Source organism: Amphibalanus amphitrite, unplaced genomic scaffold (genome assembly GCF_019059575.1).
Source record: "Amphibalanus amphitrite isolate SeventyFive unplaced genomic scaffold, NRLGWU_Aamphi_draft 000098F_arrow, whole genome shotgun sequence".
NCBI classification, from domain to species: domain Eukaryota; kingdom Metazoa; phylum Arthropoda; class Thecostraca; order Balanomorpha; family Balanidae; genus Amphibalanus; species Amphibalanus amphitrite.
Genome location: NW_024881593.1, coordinates 363504 through 383736, shown reverse-complemented (window position 1 = coordinate 383736; position 20233 = coordinate 363504). Strand labels below are relative to the sequence as shown.

Genomic DNA, 20233 nt, shown 5'->3' with positions numbered 1-20233 from the left:
CATCCCAACCGAGCCGCTGCCGGCAGGTCGGCCGAAGGCCGGGACAGAGCCGGCGATGACGAACCCTCTCAGAGCAATGACACTCGTTTCCGGACGCATTGAGTCAGGATGTAGACAAGGGCCTCGGGCGGGGGCGGCGGCGGGGGCGGGGATAGGGAGGATCAAGACAGCTAAAACCATCCGCTTTTACGGCGCGATTCACTGCAACGGCACGTTTTCCTTTCCGACACGTGTGACACGTGCAACATGTATCTACACGTGTCTACAAAGACCCACCCGTCCGTGCATCGGCCCCTCCCCTCGGACGTGCCCGCCCGGTCCCCCCATATTACCCCAATACACCATGAAGTGAGCTGACGTGACGCCCGGCCGGTGACGTGACAGCAGCCGACACCGGGGTGACGGCGTCATTGCAGCGTGCAGCTTGGACGTGCCGTAATACAAAGCCGAGGGGCAGTCGGACGCGACTCAGACTCACACCGACTCAGCAAAGTGCGGCTGCATAAACCAATAAGCGCGATCAAGTGCAGGAAAATCCGCGTTCCGTGCGCGTACGCGCGGCCGCCGTCTGACATGCCTGATGTGAACCATTCCACGTTCCGACGAAGTAGACTGGCAGCACCCGGAAGACGGTGACCAATCGAGTTACGGTGAACGCAACTGGGCCGGAAGCGGCACGCGGGAAGAGCTCTCCCGATAGCACGGGAAGTCGACCGACCGCGGCCCGCCGCGGTGTTGCATCAGTACGGTTATACGACTGCGGTACGGTTGCGGGTTCGGGGGATGTTCTTTTCGGGAATGTGGGCGAGTGGAGAACGGGTTCGGATGTGTGTTCGAACACCTTGTGGTAGCTGTGAGGTAACGGGTTGATCGATGTTATCTCTGAGAAATGGGGGCCAGAGGAACCTGTTTACTTTGCAGAACATCCCGTTTTCGTATGTAGCATAATTTTGTTGGTCGGGGCCTGTTTGAAATTCACCGGTTGTGTAAATAATTGGGACTGGTTTTGCGTCTCCCGTTTGCGACCAAACAAACCCGTTTTATGATTCAACAAGTTCAGACACTGTTCGCAGAATTATATTTCTAGAGACGCCCTTTTGCGGAATTGCTGTTAAAACATCCGTTTGCTATGTGACTCACTTGTATATGCGTACATCACATTCGGCTCTTGACTAATGAGGGTTGAAATGGGAGTCTGTCATAGATCAGTGGGGAACCGCAGTACGATGCTCAGGTCGGGTGTTTGCACAATGGTGATTATGCCACGGCACCGAACGATTATCTTTGATTATGGGTTAGATACGAACTTGCTGAACCGGTCGAACGGACGAGAATGCGGTTTTACGGCGCAGCCTCGTTATTTGTACTGTTTTACCCAACAAACCTGTTTTGTTCTTAGGGAGGAAAGGCCGCTTTGCAGATAACTATTCGGCTTATAGCGAATATCATGAATCTTGCTTTGCACCTTCATAATATTGTCGTTACTTCATTGCGAATTGCTCTATTGTGGGACAGGGCTATGATATGATCATCGTTAGGTAGGCAGAGGATGTAGGTATGCAGAGTGATTCGATGCACTATAAATAGCTCGACCCACCAACCGTGGATAACTCGTTTTATGCGAACTTTTATCCCAGGTAATAATTTGGTTTTTCTTCAAAGTTCAAACCACTGATCTACGACTTTCCCAGTCGAGAAGAAAACCAAGATGATGGGACAATGGCGACCTTTATGCTTATAAGCGTTTCCTTCCGAGTGGCGACTTTATTTCAGAGAGCGCATTAATACATTGCTCCATCTCCTGACGCACCCAGGGGTACGTCACCGCATATTACCCTGCGTCAGCGCAGTCCTCATGTGCCGGCCGTATTAGACCAATTGGGACGGATTAAGCTAGTTGTGGAGCTGGAATTGTGACAAAGCCGAGGGCTTTTACGCGAATGACGCCATACGGCAATAAGGTCAATGAACTAAGTGAGTTACAGAGTGTGGGGGCAGGGCTATACTCGTGTGCTACAGCTCGCTTTTGTTTTATAAGGCGCACGAAAAAAGCTACTCTCATGTGTACATGACTCATAAGTGTCATGCCTATCTAGATATAGGTATGGGTGCTGTGATGTAATTGAAGGCACGAAAATAAAATGCAAAGCGAAATAAAAGACGGAATCTGAATCGTCGGAAACCGAGTAATCCACTGATATCATTTATGCGTATACATACCTACCGTTACCTACTTATTATGTTCTCCGTCTTGCGGTATCGTCTAGTTTAACCCCGCGAAAAACATTCCCGACATCCGAATCACAGTCTATGACCACCAATTTAGCTCTATTTTGAGCGCTACCGGCGTCGGCGTTCACCTGTGACCTGGCCGTGACCTGTGGGTCAGGAGGGGGACACCTCAGTGTGGGCGGTGTCCCGGTGTGTCCTGCAGCGATCAACACCTGCAGTCAGTAGAGGCTCAGAGGCCGGTGCCGTCGGTGGTCGGTGGTCGGTGCCGTTCCCGATCCCGGTTCGACGCACGCTCCCTAGTGACGGTGACTTGGCGAGGTCGGACTCAACACACAGCCCGCTGGCGCTGTATAAAACCGGCCATGCTGCACCTGCTGGTGGTCCTGGCTGCCGTTCTGGGTGTCGCAGTGGTAGTGAGAATATTTCTGGAGAGCAGGAAAAATTATGCACCCGGTAAGATCTGCTAATTCCGCAGTTACAATAAATGTTACGAAACGCTTGCGCTCATCAAATTAACATCCCTTTACCTCTGTGCTCAATGAGCCAACGAGAGATCGTCATTTGAAACCTACGCAGTCTTGCCACATACTCTTCTATCCGTAAAAACATAAATTCATGAGGTACAAGCGGGTATGGTGAATGGTCGTCCACATTTGAAACGTTTCCATGGCTGATTTCGCAGGTCCGTTCAGCTTTCCATTTCTGGGGTACTATGGCCAGGGTAAGCTCATCAACAAGCTCCTTCACAAGGAGTTCGAGACCTTGGGCACCAAGTACGGCAACCTCATCTTCTTCAAGCTCTTCATGGACCAGCCGGTACTGGTTGTTCGTGGATATGATTTGGTCAAGGTGAGCTTTACACCCGGGATAGCAAATCAACGTTTCCGACCAACGGAGCTTTGCAAAAATGTTTTGTTAACATAACCCCTGGGTCCTCAGCTTAGTCATAAACTCGCATAGGAAATGTCAGCAAAGAACGAAAACGAGGTGTGGAACAGCAACTCATTAGAGATGTATCGCAAGCGAAAAGGATTGTAAATTTCGTCCGCTGCCTATCATTACACGCGAGGCGAGAGTAGGATCGAAGAATGTACATGTATAGATACTAGTATAAGGATGCTCAATACGGGGATCAAATCTCAGAAGTGTATCAAACCTGATCAGTAGAGCCTGCTGGGCTTCCAATATACCAGAGCACCGTTCTAACACCACATCCCCCACCCCCCGCCCCCTGACAGGAGGCGACGTCTAGCCGCGCCTTCTCGGGCGTGGGCCAGCCACTCATGTTTCGGGAGGCGGCGCTCCACCGGCGGCTCGGGCTCATCTTCTCGGACGGCGACAACTGGGGTCAGATGCGCCGCTTCACCGTCCGTGCCCTGCAGGAGCAGGGTTTCGGGCGCAGCCGGCGCTCGGACAACATCAACTCCGAGCTGGGAGAGGTACTGGCGCGGCTGTCGGCGGCGGCAGGCGGCGGGGGAGGAGTCCGCGTGCGCTACCTGTTCACGGCCCCGGCAGCCAACTCGCTGCTGCAGCTAGTACTCGGGGAGAAGATGCCGGCGGACGGCCGACTGCAGCGCGCGCTGTACCTCGTCGACAGGAACACGGCCGCCTTCAGTCCGTCCTACCTGCACCTGGAGCTGTTCCCCTGGCTGAGACTCGTGGCGCCGCGGGCCTCCGGCTTCCTCGAGCTCCGACAGAGCATCCTCGAGTTGGTACACCTGTTTGACCCGCAAATCGAACGCCACAAGGCTGCTTTGGACGACGCTAAACATCACGGGCCGCCCAGTGACCTGGTTGAAGCGTTTTTACGAAGACAGCGCGACTCCGTACCGCCTCACGCCTTCTCTAACGACAACCTCAGGGTTCTGGTGCGCGACCTGTTCGTCGCCGGTATGGACACGGCCAGCACGGTGATGGAGTGGGTGGTGATGATGCTGGTCCAGCACCCTGACGCGCAGGAGCGAGCCGCCGCTGAGGTCGAGGACGTGATCGGTCGGGATCGCGCCCCATCCATTGACGACATGCAGACGCTACCCTACGTCGACGCCTTCATCGAGGAGACGATGCGGATGAACCCGGTCCTTCCTGTGATCCAGCACTCGACGACATTCGGCTCTGCTTGGCTGGGTGGTCACCACGTACCGGCCAACTGTCGGGTCATCTTCGACTTCCGCAGCGTGATGCACGAGCGGTCCTTCTGGGGCGACCCGGACCAGTTTCGACCGGAGAGGTTCCTGGGACCGGACGGGCCGCGGCTGAGGGGGAGGATGGCCGCCTTCGGGATGGGTCTCCGGCGCTGTATCGGAGAGACGCACGCGCGACAGGTGCTGTTCCTGTTCACGGCCGGGATTCTGCAGCGGTTCAGACTGGAGTGTGTGGATGTGGGGCGGTGGGAGACGAATGGAGATCAGCTGAGCCTGGTACTGAAGCCGCCGGATATCGCGGTCACCGTGGAACGCAGGAGCTGAGGATTGGGACCCTTGGGCGTCGAGTCAGAAGACTCATCTGATGTCTACCCACGGCAGAATGCTCTTTTCTTACCACTAGATCGCTAGATGTGAGGATTATGCGGCACAGTACGCGAGCTCCGAACCAGTCAGATCAGTGTTGAAAGGTTGCAAAGTTATTTGTTCAACGGTGACGGGCTTTCACGATGAATACACCATGATCTTTTAAACCATCATCAGCTTGTATATAATAAATAATTCTTGAATTCAGGAAAAGCGCTTATCTTGCCTTGAAATACAATTTATGATGTTTCGAAGGTCAATCCAACCTAGCAGATCTTCGCCTAAAAATTACGGTACTGATAAGCACTTATTAGAAGCAACATTCCAACACATCACAAACATCTCACGTCTCATGACAGCACGTGTATTGGACCACACTTCACAGCTCGCTACAGAGATGAACGCTGGCACTTGGGCAGCCCTGGGGGCCATATCAGCTGTTGCTCTTGAGTGTCCCACTGGGCTACATCAGCCTTTATGTAGGTGTGCAACAGGCCCGGCCGGCCGTAAAGAGTCACACAGCGGACGAGAGATCAGAAGACGAAAGCCATACTGCCCACCACACAATTCATCGCTCAGCACGTCATAGGAACCACTGAAACACTCGAGAGAAGAGGGAGGCAGGGAAGAGCGTCAGCGGACTGGCAAGGAATACAGATCATGATTCGACTGTTACACGGTTCTGGACCAAACACATGATTGTTCCGGATCGATAGATACCCGCAGCACCCGTCCTGTCCTGAGTATGCGTTACTCGTTGTATCTGTTGCGCCTGACGCCGCTCAAAAGGCCCGGGAGACTGGTCGACTTGACTGTGAGCCACCCACACTGACTCTCAGAGTTCCTGTGACCACCCGTGGCACTTCCCTCCCGTTTATCACACCATCACGATATGTAAGCGCATCTGCCACGTGTCACACGTGTGCCACGTGTCACTTACACGTGTCACGAGTCGCCGAATAGATCGGCCAGCGAGACCATGTCGACGGCGGCCCGCTCCGGTCTCGTCTTGTTCGGCAGGGGCAGGAGATTCCTGATGGAGGCCTTCTTCTGGAAAAGCTGACTGAGACTCCGACTCACCAGCTGACGGAAGACAGAACGCAGAGTGGTGGTCAGAGGTGTTTGATCGCAGTGGTAACAATATTCGGTACCTACCGAATCAACAAGGGAAATCAAGGTGAATATAACTCCTTGGCAACCATTACGTAAGAAATAGTACAGAACCTGTACTATTACGCTATTTAGCTAGGATATCTGATATCCTTGCTAAATAGCGTATCAAGTTAAGAATATGTATTGTAAGATGAGTGGTTGGCAAGACAGGTCATACTGGCATGAGGCTCACTCTCTGAGGCGTAATTACTGCCGTATGAGCAGGGTCGTCAAAGCTCTGACGTACCGGTTTGATGACCCGTTTCACCTCTTCTTTCTTCAGTTTGTCGCTGGCGGCGATTTTGGGCGTTCTGAACACCCTCTCCTCGAGCGTGCGAACCATCTCCGGGGTCACCTCCGGTATCTGACTCATCACCTGGGAACGTAGGACGAGACGTTAGCGTGGTGAATGCAGGCATGTATTGAATCTATCATGTAAACAATCCACCGTTATGAGTGCCGCGTTCCCGCCCGATTGCACCATTCGCCGGTAGCTAAAAAAAGACTTTTCATTCACTAATGCACAACGACATTCCGCTTCCTCTATGCACATATACATTGCACATTCTTTAAAACTAGTAATTAAGTAAGTAAAGTAATTCGTCGTCCAACTTTATCGCTTTATAGCAACTTTACAGCTAATTATGACTTGTGTCACACAGTCGTTAACCACACCACACCGCCGAAGTGCGGACACAGTGACTGACCGTGTCGACTGCAGTGGTGTGGTTGGGCCGCAGCCGCACGTAGGCCGCCGTGATGGACGTCACCAGGCTGGTAAAGTTGGCCGTGTGGTGACCCTGCACCTCCAGACCGTGCAGCAGCCAGTACAGCACCTGACTGAAACGGCGACACACGGGGTAGGGGTCAATGAACGATAAAAACTGTAGAGATGAGTTCACAAAAGGGCGTGCATAGACACATTGTTTATTGTTTATTGTTTATTAGGCATTGTCAGCCCACATAACACCAGTAGACGGGAGAAGCGCTGAAGAGGGGACCCCAAGTGACAATCATGACAGGTACGCAGTCGTACCTGTCATGACCCTTCGTTAACCCTGACGTCATGACCCAGCGACCAGCAGTGACCTCAACTGACCCGTTCAATAATCCGACGTAACAACGCCCGACCCCAGCAATGCTCCTGACCTCGAATGACCTATTCGTGAGCTCTGACTAGCCCGAACGGTGACCCGCAAATCAGTGACCCCGACCGACCCTTGCCATGACCTTCACCACACTCAGTGACCCCTGACTGACCTGGCGGCGGCGTCATCGACCAGCTCGGCGTCCGTCATGGCCTTGACCAGCAGCAGGGAGAGGTCGGAGGCCTTCTGGGCGGCTACAGAGTCGCCCCAGCCCACCGTCCTGCCGACACAATCGCCGAACAGTCAGAGAACGCGGGTCAAACAACAAATACCAATCTTACCAATGCCGTAAATAGGATTTGGCAGCACTGACCGGAGTTACCACACTGCACTGCCACAGCCAACTGATACACCGTAAAAATAAAACAGCGAAACAGTAAAGGTAAAAACGGTCACAAACATCTAAGAAACTCGGGGATCATGGGATCGAGTCCCAAGGTCCCCGAGTCCCCACAATAATACATAAACGAAATGTCATCAATAAACGTGCCATAAAACCGAACGGTGACCATCATACCTGGTTACCATACCTGGAAGCCATCCCATCCCGCTCACCTAAACACCAGTGTGAGCAGCGGCCGGGCCAGCTGGGGGCACCGCAGCGCCGCCAGCCCCGCGGCCGAGACCGCCGCCTTTCCCGGGGCCGCCGGTGCCGAGGGGGCGTCCTCTTCCATAGTATCATCGTCAGCGGAGGTGATGGTGGTGGCGCCGGTCCCGGCGGCCGTCAGAAGACAGGTGGCTAGCTGGACCGACTCGCGGGTCACCTGACGCAGCAGCAGCTCGGCAATCACAGCCTGGGGTGAGGCAGGGGAAGGGGAGCGTCAGAAGCGGAACAGGAGGACGGTATTTGAGCGAAGTGAGTTATGTGGTATTCTGCGTTAGATGAGAAATGAATATTGAAGTTCACATAATTTGTGAGGACTTTTGTCTTGCTGAAAAACTGGACGCAAGATGTCCTACTCGTGTTCCATACGTTTCTCGGAATTATGGGCTTGCAATGTCTCAACTCCCTGCGTTTCGTATTATTTACCTCGGTATCTTCCTCCTCCTGTTCCTCTCCGGCGGCGGGCGCGGCGGCGGCGGCCGCCTGGACGGCCGCCCAGCGCGTATCCAGCCTCTCCACCAGGTGGTCCAGCAGCACGGCCAACGGCGGCAGCAGCTGCTGCTCCAGCAGCTCGGCCGGACAGCGCAGCAGCAGCGTGCGCCACAGGCTGCGCAGCTGAACGACATAGAGACACACACAGTGTCAGGCACGATGGCAGGGGGTGCTGAGAGCGTGCATCGCTCAGCTATTACAGATGGCGGTATACAACAGATGACAGAAAGTCACAGCTATTGATAGCGGTGAGCCAGACTTTGTGCCTATTCAGGGTACTTCGACAGAATATGCCTTCATTGTTCGACGATTGCAAACAAACATATGTACGCCCACGAAGGTCAAGGGCATCAGTGTCACAGAGAGGCAAACAAAAACAGTTCGAGGGCCATCAGATGGAACAAACTTGGCACGTTACATGAAAAGATGACTGGTGTTTTTTTGTGGCCACACCCATACAACTAGTCGCTGTTCAATGGCCAAATGCAAATGTCCTCGCATAGACGGAGCGGGCTGGGGACCAAAATACACACCAATAGATAAAACCAAAGTAAAAATCGTACAGTGAATACATTAAAAGAAAATGGCAGGTGGCGAGGAGACCACAAAAATGAGCAAAACTTTTCTAACCTCCAGAAGGTATTTGATGCTCTTTCTTCTGTACCCTAACTCTAGCACTAAACTCTACCTTAAGTTTCTAACACTAATCCACTCAATCCTTTAGAACAGCGCCCCCTCCTCGCGGTTCCTCAACTGACCTGCACCCTCAGCCGATGGTCGGAGAGGTGCGGCAGGCAGTGCAGCACGCTCCCCGCCAGGTAGTCGGACAGCCGAGGCACGGCAAACAGCTCCGCCGGCAGCGTGTTGGCCGCGTTCACCAGCACGCCGTGGCAAGTCTCGTACAGGTAGCTGATGAATCCCTGGATCCGCTCCAGCGGCGAGCGCTGTCCGTTAGAGCCGCTGTCACCGGGCGCCTTCTCTGGCTGAGCAGAGAGCAGCGCGAGTTTCACAGGCGCCGACAGCTGCAGAGCGCCGCGCAGCTCCGGGTGTAGGCGCGCCACGTGCTCGGGAGAGTCGAGAGCCGACAGCGCGCGCAACAGCTGGAAGATGAGCGGCAGGCGAGGGAGGATGTGCGGCGCGCACGGGTTACGCACGGCGCCCGTGGCCGGGTCAAGGAATCCGCCGTCTCGCCGCTGGTCCGGGTCGTCAGGCACGCGGCAGCGCAGCAGCACGCTGCTCAGTAGGTTCACCAGTAACGTCAGCTGAGAGCGCGCCTGCTGGCGCTCCACGTCCGCCGGCGTCTCGGCAGAGCTCAGCAGAGGCGGCGGCGGCGCGTCCAGCCCCACAGCAGTCATCAGCGCGGCCGGTGACCGGCACACCTCGGCCAGCGCCTGCCAGGCAGCCAGGTGCGGCTCCAGCAGCGCGCCGATCAGCTCACTCTGCTGCTGGTAGTCGCCGATCCGGGCGTGCACCAGCACCAGCAGCTCAGTCAGTGTGACGCCCTCCTGCGCACCCAGCCGGCCGGGCTCGGCCAGCAGCTCGCGCACGCGGCCGGCCAGCAGCGCCCAGTGCGCGGCCAGCGCCGCCGGCTGGCGCACGGCCAGCGCCAGCAGCGCGTTACAGCCGTGGCGGCGCAGATCGCGGCCGGCCCGGTCCGTCTCTGACTCGGGCGGGAAGGTGACCGCCTCAAACAGACGCTCCAGCACGGCGGGCGTCTGGTGCGGGCAGCGCGGCAGGAACGCCGTCAGTGAGGAGACCAGCGACACTAGCAGAGAGAGCACCTGCGGGTCGGCGGAGCGGCGGCCCAGGCAGACACCGAGCAGCGCCGAGCCGCGCTCAGCCTGCTCCGGCAGCTCGGCGGCGCGCGGCGACACGTGGTCTGTCAGGTAGACGGCAGTACTCCAGTCTTTGAGAGCGTCTGAGCCGGGCGGCAGCCGCGGCGGCCCGGCGTCCGACGGCAGAGGGGCAGACACCAGCTGCGACACGCTCTCACAGAGCAGCGCGAACGTGGCGGCGGGCGCAGCGGCTGCCAGCGAGCGCAGCGTCTCTATCGCCTCGGGTCTCGCTCTGTCTGCGTCCTCCTCTCCCTCCAAGTAGCGCCACGGCTCGGCGGCCGGGTCAGCGGGGCGCCGCGCGCGCCGCTGCAGCCAGGCGAACAGAGCCGGCGCCACGGCCAGCACGGTCTCAGAGCGTCCCGCCTGACTGTGTCGGAGCAGCGCCGTCCAGGCGGGCAGCAGCAGGTCTCCCACCGAGCCGCACAGCAGCCGGCACAGGGTCAGCAGCACCTGCAGGAACCGGCCCAGCGTGGGCGGCTCGGCGACGGTCAGCTCAGCGCGGCCCCAGCAGTAGGTGAGCTGGCTGACGGCGCCGGCCAGCGCCTGCGCCAGCAGCCGCAGGGTGGCCAGCAGGGCGTCTGAGGGCGGCTGGCCGCAGCAGATGGACACCTGCTGCTCCAGCAGGCAGACGGGCTCGGAGCGAAACACCACCAGCAGTGGCTCCCGGTCCTCGGCACGCCCGTGGCGGCTGAACAGCTGCAGAAGAGGAGGAAGGGGGGTTAACGAGGAGCAGGGGCGGCTGAAATGCTGCACAGTGGGAGACGAGCATTACAGTGGAGAGGGGCGGCTGAACAGACGCGGGGGAGGCGCCAGACGTTACCGCGAGGAGAGAAGACGAGCAAAGAGCGGCAAGTAAAGAACGACGTGAGGGTGGCGAAGCTGTTCGAATTTCTGCCTGCCAACTATGCTATCACATATATAATGCACATGCTACTGCAGAAAAGCCGTAAGTTATTCTTACTATCCACAACATACCAGCACCCCACCATTTCATGGCAAGAATCCCTCGACATCCCTGGCTTCTCCTCTCTGCCCCGTTCCCCTCCAGTCTCCCCTCGACTCACCACCACCAGACACTCGGCGGCCAGCTGCTGAAGGCCGGGCCGGGTCACCAGCCGCAGCAGCAGCAGCAGCAGCGCGTCACCCATCACGTGCTGTACGGCCGCCCACTCCAGGTAGCACGCCAGCGTGTTGAGGCACATCTCGGCCAGGGCGGTGTCCTGACCGTCCGGCGCCGACACACACGTGGTCAGGGTGCCCATCAGGAGGGAGAAGACGTCGTCCATGCTGCCGACCAGGCCGCGGTAGATGTCCCGCCGCCGGCTGGGCACCTCCAGAGTCTGCAAGGCACAGTAGTGGATGGTCGCTGGTCCGATCAAAAACACATGAGAAGAGCGGACAGACAGAAACAACGCAGACAGACCAAACCTCCAAGTCAGACCACCAGATCGTCGTACCACCAGATATCTCGCACCCCAGCCTTACCTGAAACGTGGCCACGTCCTCGGCCAGTCGGAGGAACACGCGCAGCACCAGTTCGGTGTGCAGGGCGCCGCGCGCCGCCAGACGGCCCATGTCGGGCACAAACTCGGCGTACTGCTGCGGCCACTCGCGCTTCACCATCTCGACCAGAGGTCGGCAGAGCGCGTCCCGCAGGTGGGCCGGCGCTGACGGCTCCACCGAGGACATCAGGTCCAGACAGGCGTCCTGGCGCGCAGGGACAGGCGGGGTGAGAGGTCATGTTATATAGTGCACCCGAAGAGGCGGCTTAAATAAGCCGCGAGAAACTCCATCACGCGCTGTGATAAATTCTAGAAGAAAAAAGCTAAAGATACATTCGAGCGGCTCGGTCAACTTTAACTTGAGCTTTAACCGATAACCTAACGTAGCGTTCTCATTCGGTATGTTTTGTCTCTGCTTGATATGTCGCGATAATATATAATATCTGTTTCTAGCCTTATCTTCCCCGTTCCGAGATAACGACCGATAACTAAACATGGCGCAGCCGGCAGGATCGGGACAGGAAGATATTGCTTCAAAGATGGCAGAACTTCTGCAACAGCAAGCAGCTGCCGCACAGCAGAGAGAAGAGAGACTCGCTGCTATGATAGCCCAGCTTCTAGAAAAAGACGCTCGCACCAGCAGCGACACAGCTCAAGCAACAAACGGTGATACATCGGAGACGACTCGAACGAGACCGGCCAACACAGATGGCCGAAAATACAGCGTAGCTCCAGGCACCATACCCGTCCCTAGACTCTGCGGTACAGCTAACCTTCGAGACTTCGCAACATGGAAAGAAAAATATGAAGGATATGCTAAGCTCACTGGCATAGAAAAACTGCCTTACGAAGAGCAAAAAGCAGTGTTCTACACTTTACTAGACGACGATTGGCTCAGAATAGTAAAGTTCGGCCTAAATAACGGCACAGCCACGGGAACCGGAGAAGGTGACACAATCTCGAAGCTCATCAGCGAAATGGAGGCTCATCTTCGGCGTCAGAGAAACGTCATCCTAGATCGCCGGGATTTCTATCTGCGTCGACAGGAGCCAGGTGAGCGATTCGACGATTTCTTCATGTCTCTGAAGGAGATTGCTCAGTTCTGCGACTTTTGCGACAGTTGCACGGAAGACAGGTTCCGCGATCGAATCCTAACAGGGCTGGGAGACGAGGAAACAATTCGCCTCCTTCTGAGCGAGAAAGATTTGAGCCTGCAGAAGACTTTGGACATCTGTCGCGCCCGAGAGAATGCTGCGCATGATTCCCAAGCTCTCATGTCTCACCGCACAGAAATCCAGACCGTCAGACAAGCTAACAATTATCACAAGAGCAAAGAGTCTGTCAGAGCCTGTAGCTATTGTGGCGGATCTTGGCATGAGAGCCTATCCAAGTGCCCTGCACGAAAAGCCAAGTGCGAAAATTGTGAGCGAGTGGGGCATTACACCGCTGTGTGTCGTAGAGCGTCGCGCAGTGGAGAAACGGTAAAGACGCAGTCAGACGGCCGTACTCGCAGACGTTCTCTCAGTCGCAAACCAGAATCGGAGTCTCAGAAGCGTAACGTGCAGCACGTTACCATAGCTGACGTGACACGCAGCCCGGCGGCGCTGCTGAAAACACCGCAGATTACTGTCGGCGTGAAAGTCGCCGACGGGGGCGGCACTCTCCTATGGACTCCGGACACTGGCGCTGAAGTCAGCGTCATCGGCGAGCGAGAAGCCAAGAGCATCGGTGTGGATGTAACTCGCCTAACACCGCTGAACGAAAAACTATATGCGGCTGGAGGAGGACAGCTAGATTCAGCTGGAACGTTCTCATGTGAGCTGCATCTCGGAGATAGGCAAGTCACTACTGAAGTCGTGGTCTTAAACAGATTCGATGGAGCACTGCTTTCGTGGACTGAATGCATCGGACTGGGGATACTTCCCCCGGACTTCCCACGCCAGATCAAGTCAACTGAGTACGCGGCAAGTGGACAGACACAGTCAGCCCGCGGAGCCCGCCGTGACACCAGCCGGCGGCGCTCACGCTCGCTAACTTCCGATCAGAAAGATGAAACTGCGGTGCCTACGGTGCTGACCCGGTCGGGCGGAGGAAATACACTCCCTACCTGGGTTCTAGAGCGCGCGCCTACGGAACATGAGCGCAACAGTCACGCGGAAAGTCTAAAAGAAGCATTCAGTAGCGTGTTCGAAGACGGAACTTTGCGAAAGATGGCCGGACCACCAATGCGAATCCAGTTGAAAGAGGACGTGAAGCCGGTCGCGACAACTGCGGCTAGAGCCATACCGTACGCCTGGCGCGACGACATCAAGAATCAGCTGGATGCTCTCGCACGTCAGGGCATCATCGTGCCGGTCAGCGAGCCCACCGAGTGGTGCCACCCCATGACGCCTGTAGTCAAAACTATATCCGACGGAACGCAAAAAGTGAGACTGTGCGTCGACCTGACACGACTCAATGAGCACGTCCGCCGTCCGGCTTACCCTATGAAGACGCCTCACGATGTGGTGTCAGCCATCGGAACAGGGGCCAAGTACTTCACGAAGCTGGACGCAAAAAGTGGATATTTCCAGATTCCGCTCCATGAAGACGATCAGCACCTGACGTGCTTCATTACACCGTGGGGCCGGTACATGTTCACGCGCGCAGTCATGGGTCTGTCGTCTTCGGGCGATGAATACAACCAGCGAGGCGATCAAGCACTAGCAGGGCTGCAAAATACCTGCAAGATCGTGGACGATATTCTCAACTACTCAGAGGACTACAACAGTCATCTGAAGCAAGTTCAAGACGTGCTCAGGAGATGCGAGGAGCACGGAATCACGCTGAACGTTGATAAGATGGCGTTCGCCCAAGCAGAGATCGAATACTGCGGCTACACCGTCGGAGAGCACGGGTTCAAACCCGACGAAAGGAAAATACGAGCGATAGCTGAGTTCCCCGCTCCAGCCACACTCACAGACTTGAGAAGCTTCCTCGGGCTGGTAAATCAACTGGGTGAATTCTCGGCTGACATCGCGAGGGCAGCTGCACCACTGCGCGACCTCCTAAAGCCGAGTAACGTCTGGACCTGGACTGAAGTGCACCAGAACGCGTTCAATGACGTCAAAAAGGCGCTGACGTCACCGCCGATACTCGCGTTCTTCGATCCGGCACTCCCCACTGTACTTCAGACCGACGCATCCCGCCTGCATGGACTGGGATTCGCGCTGATGCAGAAACACGGAGATCGGTGGCGGCTCGTGCAGTGCGGGTCAAGATTTCTGACGGACACAGAGAGCCGTTACAGCGTCATCGAGCTTGAGATGCTGGCGCTCGTGTGGAGCGTGCGTAAGTGCAGAACGTATCTGGCTGGCCTCACATTCGAAGCCGTGCTGGATCATCGCCCACTGATCCCAATCCTGAACAACAAGCTGCTGGCGGACATCGAAAACCCGAGGCTCCAGCGCCTCAGGCACGCGCTGATGGCCTACAGCTTCACTGCCTCGTGGAGGAGTGGTAGCAAACACTGCGTACCGGACGCACTGTCTCGTGCTCCAGTCGACGAGCCGTCTACAGACGATGCGGAGGCAGAAAAGGACCTCAACAGCTACGTCAGAGCCGTCGTCGTCGGCGCGGCAGCGCACGTCACTGACGAGCACGGTCCGACGCGGTCGCAAGAGAGGTCACCAGATCTGATGTTGACAAGAATCAGAGATGCAGGGAGTTTGGATGATGAATATGTCAGCCTGCGGGCGGCAGTAGAAGAGGGATTTCCCTCCGAGAAGGCGGACCTACCGACTGGGCTCCGTCCGTACTGGCCCTACCGTGATCAGCTATCTGTAGACGGAGATGTACTGCTCATGGGCGCGAGGCTGGTCATCCCTGCTTCACTGCGTCGAGACGTCCTGGCAGAGCTACATGCCAGCCATCAAGGCATCGACAAGACAAAACGGCGCGGTCGCCAGTCAGTCTTCTGGCCTGGTCTGAACAATGACATCGAGAACACCGTGAGAACATGCCGTCCATGCCGCGAGAATCTCCCCAGCCAGAGGAAAGAACCTCTAATGGATGACCCGGCACCAAAACGCGTGTTCGAGAGCGTATCAGCTGACTTCTTCACCGCGGCTGGCAAGCCATTCTTGGTGTATGTCGACCGCCTGTCCGGCTGGCCGGTCATCGCTACGTTCTCACGTGACGCCACAGCCCGTGATCTAGTGACGACGCTTCGTAAGATATTCGCTTCGACTGGAGTGCCGAACGTGTTACGCACGGATGGGGGGCCCCAGTTCAGTGCAAAGATCACCAGAGACTTCATGAAGAGATGGCAGATCGATCACCGGATGTCGACGCCGTACTATCCACAGTCCAACGGGCACGCCGAAGCAGCGGTTAAGTCGGCAAAGAGACTCATTCTCAAGACCACTCAGAACGGGAACACGGACTCGGATGAGTTCGCCAAAGGACTACTAGAACTGCGCAATACGCCAAGGGCAGACGGGCGCTCACCTGCTCAGGTCCTGTTTGGTCACCCCCTCAGATCCGCAGTTCCGGCACACTATCGTGCCTTCGCCCCAGAGTGGCAGAAATCAGCAGCTGAGTGCGATGAAAAGGCGCAAGAACTAAGGTCGGCGACCCGAGAGAGGTACGACGCGTCTGCAGGGTCGTTGGGCGCGTTGAAGACAGGAAACTATGTGGACGTACAAGACCCCATTTCGTGCCTCTGGACCCGAACCGGTATTGTCGTCGCCGTCGGTCGCCGGAGGGACTACCTGGTTAAACTGCCAAGTGGTCGGATCATGTGGAGAAACCGCAGGTTCCTGAGGCTGCATCATCCCCACGCCCCGGTTCAGCGACCGGAGGGACCGGGGGTGGTGGACGATAGCCCTAATGTGGCGCACGGACCGCGCGTAAGGTTCGCAGATGAAGCGTCCGTACGCCTGCCTGCGCCCCCGCGGCGGAGCAACCGTACTATGAGGCCTCCAGAACGGCTACAGGTCGACCCGAGGAGGCGTACCTACCGCCGAGACCGCTCAACTTGAGGGGAGGTGTTATATAGTGCACCCGAAGAGGCGGCTTAAATAAGCCGCGAGAAACTCCATCACGCGCTGTGATAAATTCTAGAAGAAAAAAGCTAAAGATACATTCGAGCGGCTCGGTCAACTTTAACTTGAGCTTTAACCGATAACCTAACGTAGCGTTCTCATTCGGTATGTTTTGTCTCTGCTTGATATGTCGCGATAATATATAATATCTGTTTCTAGCCTTATCTTCCCCGTTCCGAGATAACGACCGATAACTAAACAGGTCAGGGCAGGGCGTGGTCGTCTGTGGAAAACGGTATGGCGTAAGTAAAGCGTGAGGGATACTGTCCGCTCCTTATCATCCTGCTTCGATGTTATAATCAGAAACCGTTCCGTGCTTCTATCCTCAGGATACTGAAATCCTTCTCCTCCACGCCGCAACCCCCCTCCGGGCTGGACAGGCAACTTTATCTCATGCGGGCTGCTCCCTTTGAGCGGCACCGCTGCTCCCGAGGGAGCGCACCCCGTAGCCGGGTGCAGTGAGTGCCTTGGGGCTGGGTGGCCTGTCCTCTGGACGGGCTCAGCCCCGGCGACTCACTAGGGTGCCTGCCCAGACCAATGTCTCCCCCTATATCCTATCATCCTCCCGGCTCTGAAATGGTCTCATTGGACCGAAAGGGCCTAACCCAACAAAAAAAAAAAAAAATAATAATCAGAAGTATTAAGCCAAAATCTGTCAAAAAAAAATCGAGCAACTCGGAATCTTGGTATATCATATACCGAGATTCGGAAATCTCGGTATTCACCGAGATTCGAAAATCTCGGTATTCGCTCAGGGTCATCCATAAGAACAAAGTTCATACCTTCACGAACACCTTCTCTTCCACTGATAGGTCATTCCAGCGGAACTTGATGGTGTTCTCGATGATCTGCAGCCCGAGGTATCGGACCATATTCGGCCGGTGACTGGCAGACAGATAGACCCCGCACTGCAGCGCCATCGGCGACTCTTTCAGGCGTTCGCACAACTCGTAGGTGCGCTGTCGCTCGCCAGGTGGCAGTGTCGGCGACATGAGCGCCTCCACGGCGGCGGCGGCCTCCGCAGACATCGCCTCCACCTCCGGCATGAAATTCATCTGCAATCGGAGAACCAATGGTGAGTGTGGAGGACTAGGAGGCTCTGTATAAAAGACATGTGTTTGATCACGGGTGTGTATCATATATGCCACATGGTCCGCATCTCACGATGCGTCGCATATGTCTTTTCAAAGTAAATATTGATATCAATATAGAACAAAACAATCAAAGTTGACCAGACCTTACCTACAACCTACAAAATCTGCTGTGACATATACATGACAAATATGAACTGTGGCACAAATTGTTGCCTCCTTGATCACAATCAATTTCTTATGCAGCTCAGAGTTCCACAGTTGGCACTTGACAAACATTTTACAATGGCCTGTTCCAGCGCCTCCAGAAGAAAATATTGACTGGAGGCTTTACCAGAAGTTTTACGAGAGGTGCTAGAATGCAATCTGGAGATTTCTGGAGATTGGTGTCATGAATACTAAAAGGATGATGATGGTTCACTCTTAAAAACCAAATTTGTCTTTAATTTTAGTAAGAAAGATATATGAAATTATGAATTATGAAAATGTAATTTGCTTTACATTTAAGTTGTAAAATTAACAGTCAAAAGCCCTTTGTTTACATTCATAATTGTCATATGTGCGCCATAATTATGGACCAGTGCCTCCGGAGAAATGTGGACCTCTCGCTCTCTGGAGAATTCTAGAGCTTTCTGGAGCTTCTGGAGGTTTCTGGAGGCACTTGATACAGCCCCCTCCCCCAAAGGACATTGGCAATAGAGCAGGATCGTGCATGATGCTGCTACACTGACACAAGTCCTTTTAAAGTGAGATCAATCTGGCTGGCCAACCAAATGCAAGTAGAAGGAATAGTAGAAATTAAAAAATAGTAGCTTTACTTCTGTTGAAAACATATAACTGATATCTAACATAGGTTAAAAAAAAACAAATATAAGAATCTGATCAAGGTCAAAGGTGGTCTAATATCTTAAAACAAGATGGCCAGTCATCAGAATTGGCAGGCAAATATTTTAAGAAAAGTTCCTGCTAAGCGGCTTGTGATCTGATCCTTATCATCCAACCCCCATTTGTTCTAGGAAGAAAAGCAAACAAAATAACCACACTAAACTTATCAGATCCAGGGAGAGCTGTTTGCTGTGGGGGATTCTGCAGCTTCTGAAGCATGAAAAATGGCTGCTTTTCTCTAACATAAATAAAAAACTAAGCAAAACAACTTTGTATGGTTAAAATCTAATTCCAGATGCTCAACAATCAGCAGTGAGCAAAACATGCAAAAGTACAAAATCTTTGAAAACTTTAAGGCCCCCCCCCCCACCAATAGGCCAATACTACCATTCTCCACCTGCCACTAACTCCACTTCAAATTGAGATCCATTCCAAATTGTGTATGACCAGATGTAACCAGGCAACAAACAGCATGTATGTGGAAGAGCATGAGAATGGTCACTGGTAAATTATCTGAAACATTTGGGGCATTTTGATTTGCCTCTCATGCAGCATTTGAAGACTAGAATTGAAATGGACACAACTTTGTTCATTTCCAAGCATGGGAAGAAAACTGAAAACATTGCACAGGACAAGTCTGCTATTAGCTGTACAACAAAACCCAACAAGAGTGACTTATTGGGTGGAATCTGAAGCAGGGCGCCTGGGGCAATTTGATCATGGATCTTGAAGTTCACTTGAGATAATAACATGACAATTCAATTAGCATGTTAAATGCATCAAAAGGGGGATAATATCCCAAAAATTGTGTGACTAAGAATGCCCTCTGGCGCCCTGTTTTCAGATTCCACCACATACTGAGAAAGCCTATGGCAACTAATACCCACCTTTGACCAAACCTCAAACTTGGTTTAGAATATAGTAACACTGTCTCTAAGTTGGTATCCGTAAAGCTGGCGTCACCGTTGTAGGTAGCTAGGTAGGTAGGTTGGGTTGTAGCCTGTAGGTTTGTAGGTTGGTAGGTTTTAGGTGTGTAGGTTGGTAGGTTGTAGGTTAGCTGTAAGGTTAGGTCAGGTTAGATTATGTTTTGTACTCTAACTTCATCTATACATTTACCGGTTAGAAGCGACAGTGACACCAGCTTTACCGATACCTTAAGTTAACTACCTATATCGTGGGTTTCGAGGCAGTTCCCTTTACCAGTAGTACAATTCAAAAAAGCAAATCAAATATTGACGTTGTAAAATCGCACATACCTTTGAAACTGAAACGACTGTAACACAATTTGAAGTTGAACTGGTTGATGTTGAATGCGGGGCTTTTGCGAAAATCAAACTGACAACAGAAAAGGTGACAACTGACAGAGGATGAGCTAAGCATAAGCCGCTGAAAAATTCAGGCGCAACCGCCACCTTTTTGTAATGCAGATTTGTGTCTCGATCTAGAAAAAAATAATGAGGACCTTTGAATAATCCAATGCCCGGAGGAAACCCGAAATAACCTATCTAACCACATGAACGACGCCCGAAATTGAAATGTGTGTTTATAGTCGCCGCAGTCGCCAAATTTACGAAATGTTTCGTCGCAGCTGCGCCGTTTCCACTTGCTTTTACTCAAGCACTCTCCGCTAGTAAATCATTGATGTGGGGATCCAATATAAGTAGCGCTGTTTTATCCTTAGTACATTTCATGTTTTAT

The 20233-nt window shown here is 54.2% G+C and overlaps 2 protein-coding genes and 1 long non-coding RNA gene across 4 annotated transcripts in view; 2 read left to right on the top strand and 1 right to left on the bottom strand.

The window, feature by feature from the left end:
- The first annotated feature begins 2889 nt into the window (after nt 1–2889).
- Nucleotides 2890–4904, top strand: LOC122380450 (farnesoate epoxidase-like). Its single transcript, XM_043363607.1, has 2 exons — nt 2890–3081; nt 3471–4904. The coding sequence occupies exons 1-2, from the start codon at nt 2899–2901 to the stop codon at nt 4698–4700; spliced, it is 1413 nt and encodes a 470-aa protein (XP_043219542.1). The 5' UTR covers nt 2890–2898; the 3' UTR covers nt 4701–4904.
- A 186-nt stretch (nt 4905–5090) lies between these two features.
- LOC122380443 (exportin-5-like) lies at nt 5091–20068 on the bottom strand. 2 transcript variants are annotated; one of them, XM_043363601.1, is made up of 12 exons: nt 19792–20068; nt 17342–17614; nt 11459–11680; nt 11038–11313; nt 8897–10669; nt 8073–8261; nt 7598–7836; nt 7155–7262; nt 6602–6734; nt 6142–6270; nt 5683–5825; nt 5091–5337 (listed from the first exon to the last, which is right to left on the bottom strand). In XM_043363601.1, exons 2-11 carry the CDS (start codon nt 17612–17614, stop codon nt 5688–5690), a joined length of 3480 nt encoding a protein of 1159 aa, XP_043219536.1. In that variant the 5' UTR covers nt 19792–20068; the 3' UTR covers nt 5091–5337; nt 5683–5687. The 2 variants fall into 2 exon arrangements, with proteins under 2 accessions (XP_043219536.1, XP_043219535.1); XM_043363600.1 differs by having other exon boundaries at nt 5091–5825.
- The window catches only part of LOC122380449, a 42725-nt gene continuing 39086 nt past the window's right edge, over nt 16595–20233 (top strand). Inside the window, exons 1-2 of the long non-coding RNA XR_006256334.1 lie at nt 16595–16761; nt 17372–17634. This is a non-coding gene — a long non-coding RNA (uncharacterized LOC122380449). The remainder of the gene's footprint in view (nt 16762–17371; nt 17635–20233) is intronic.

Bases quoted from the DNA above. Each gene is read 5' to 3' on its own strand.
- LOC122380450 (XM_043363607.1), top strand. From the start codon at position 2,899: ATGGCTGATTTCGCAGGTCCGTTCAGCTTTCCATTTCTGGGGTACTAT. The intron at 3,082-3,470 runs GTGAGCTTTACA...GCCCCCTGACAG, and splicing joins GTGGATATGATTTGGTCAAG to GAGGCGACGTCTAGCCGCGC.
- LOC122380443 (XM_043363600.1), bottom strand. From the start codon at position 17,614: ATGAATTTCATGCCGGAGGTGGAGGCGATGTCTGCGGAGGCCGCCGCC. The intron at 7,263-7,597 runs GTGAGCGGGATG...TTGTGTCGGCAG, and splicing joins CTGCTCACACTGGTGTTTAG to GACGGTGGGCTGGGGCGACT. The intron at 5,826-6,141 runs GTACGTCAGAGC...GTCTTCCGTCAG, and splicing joins TGAAACGGGTCATCAAACCG to CTGGTGAGTCGGAGTCTCAG.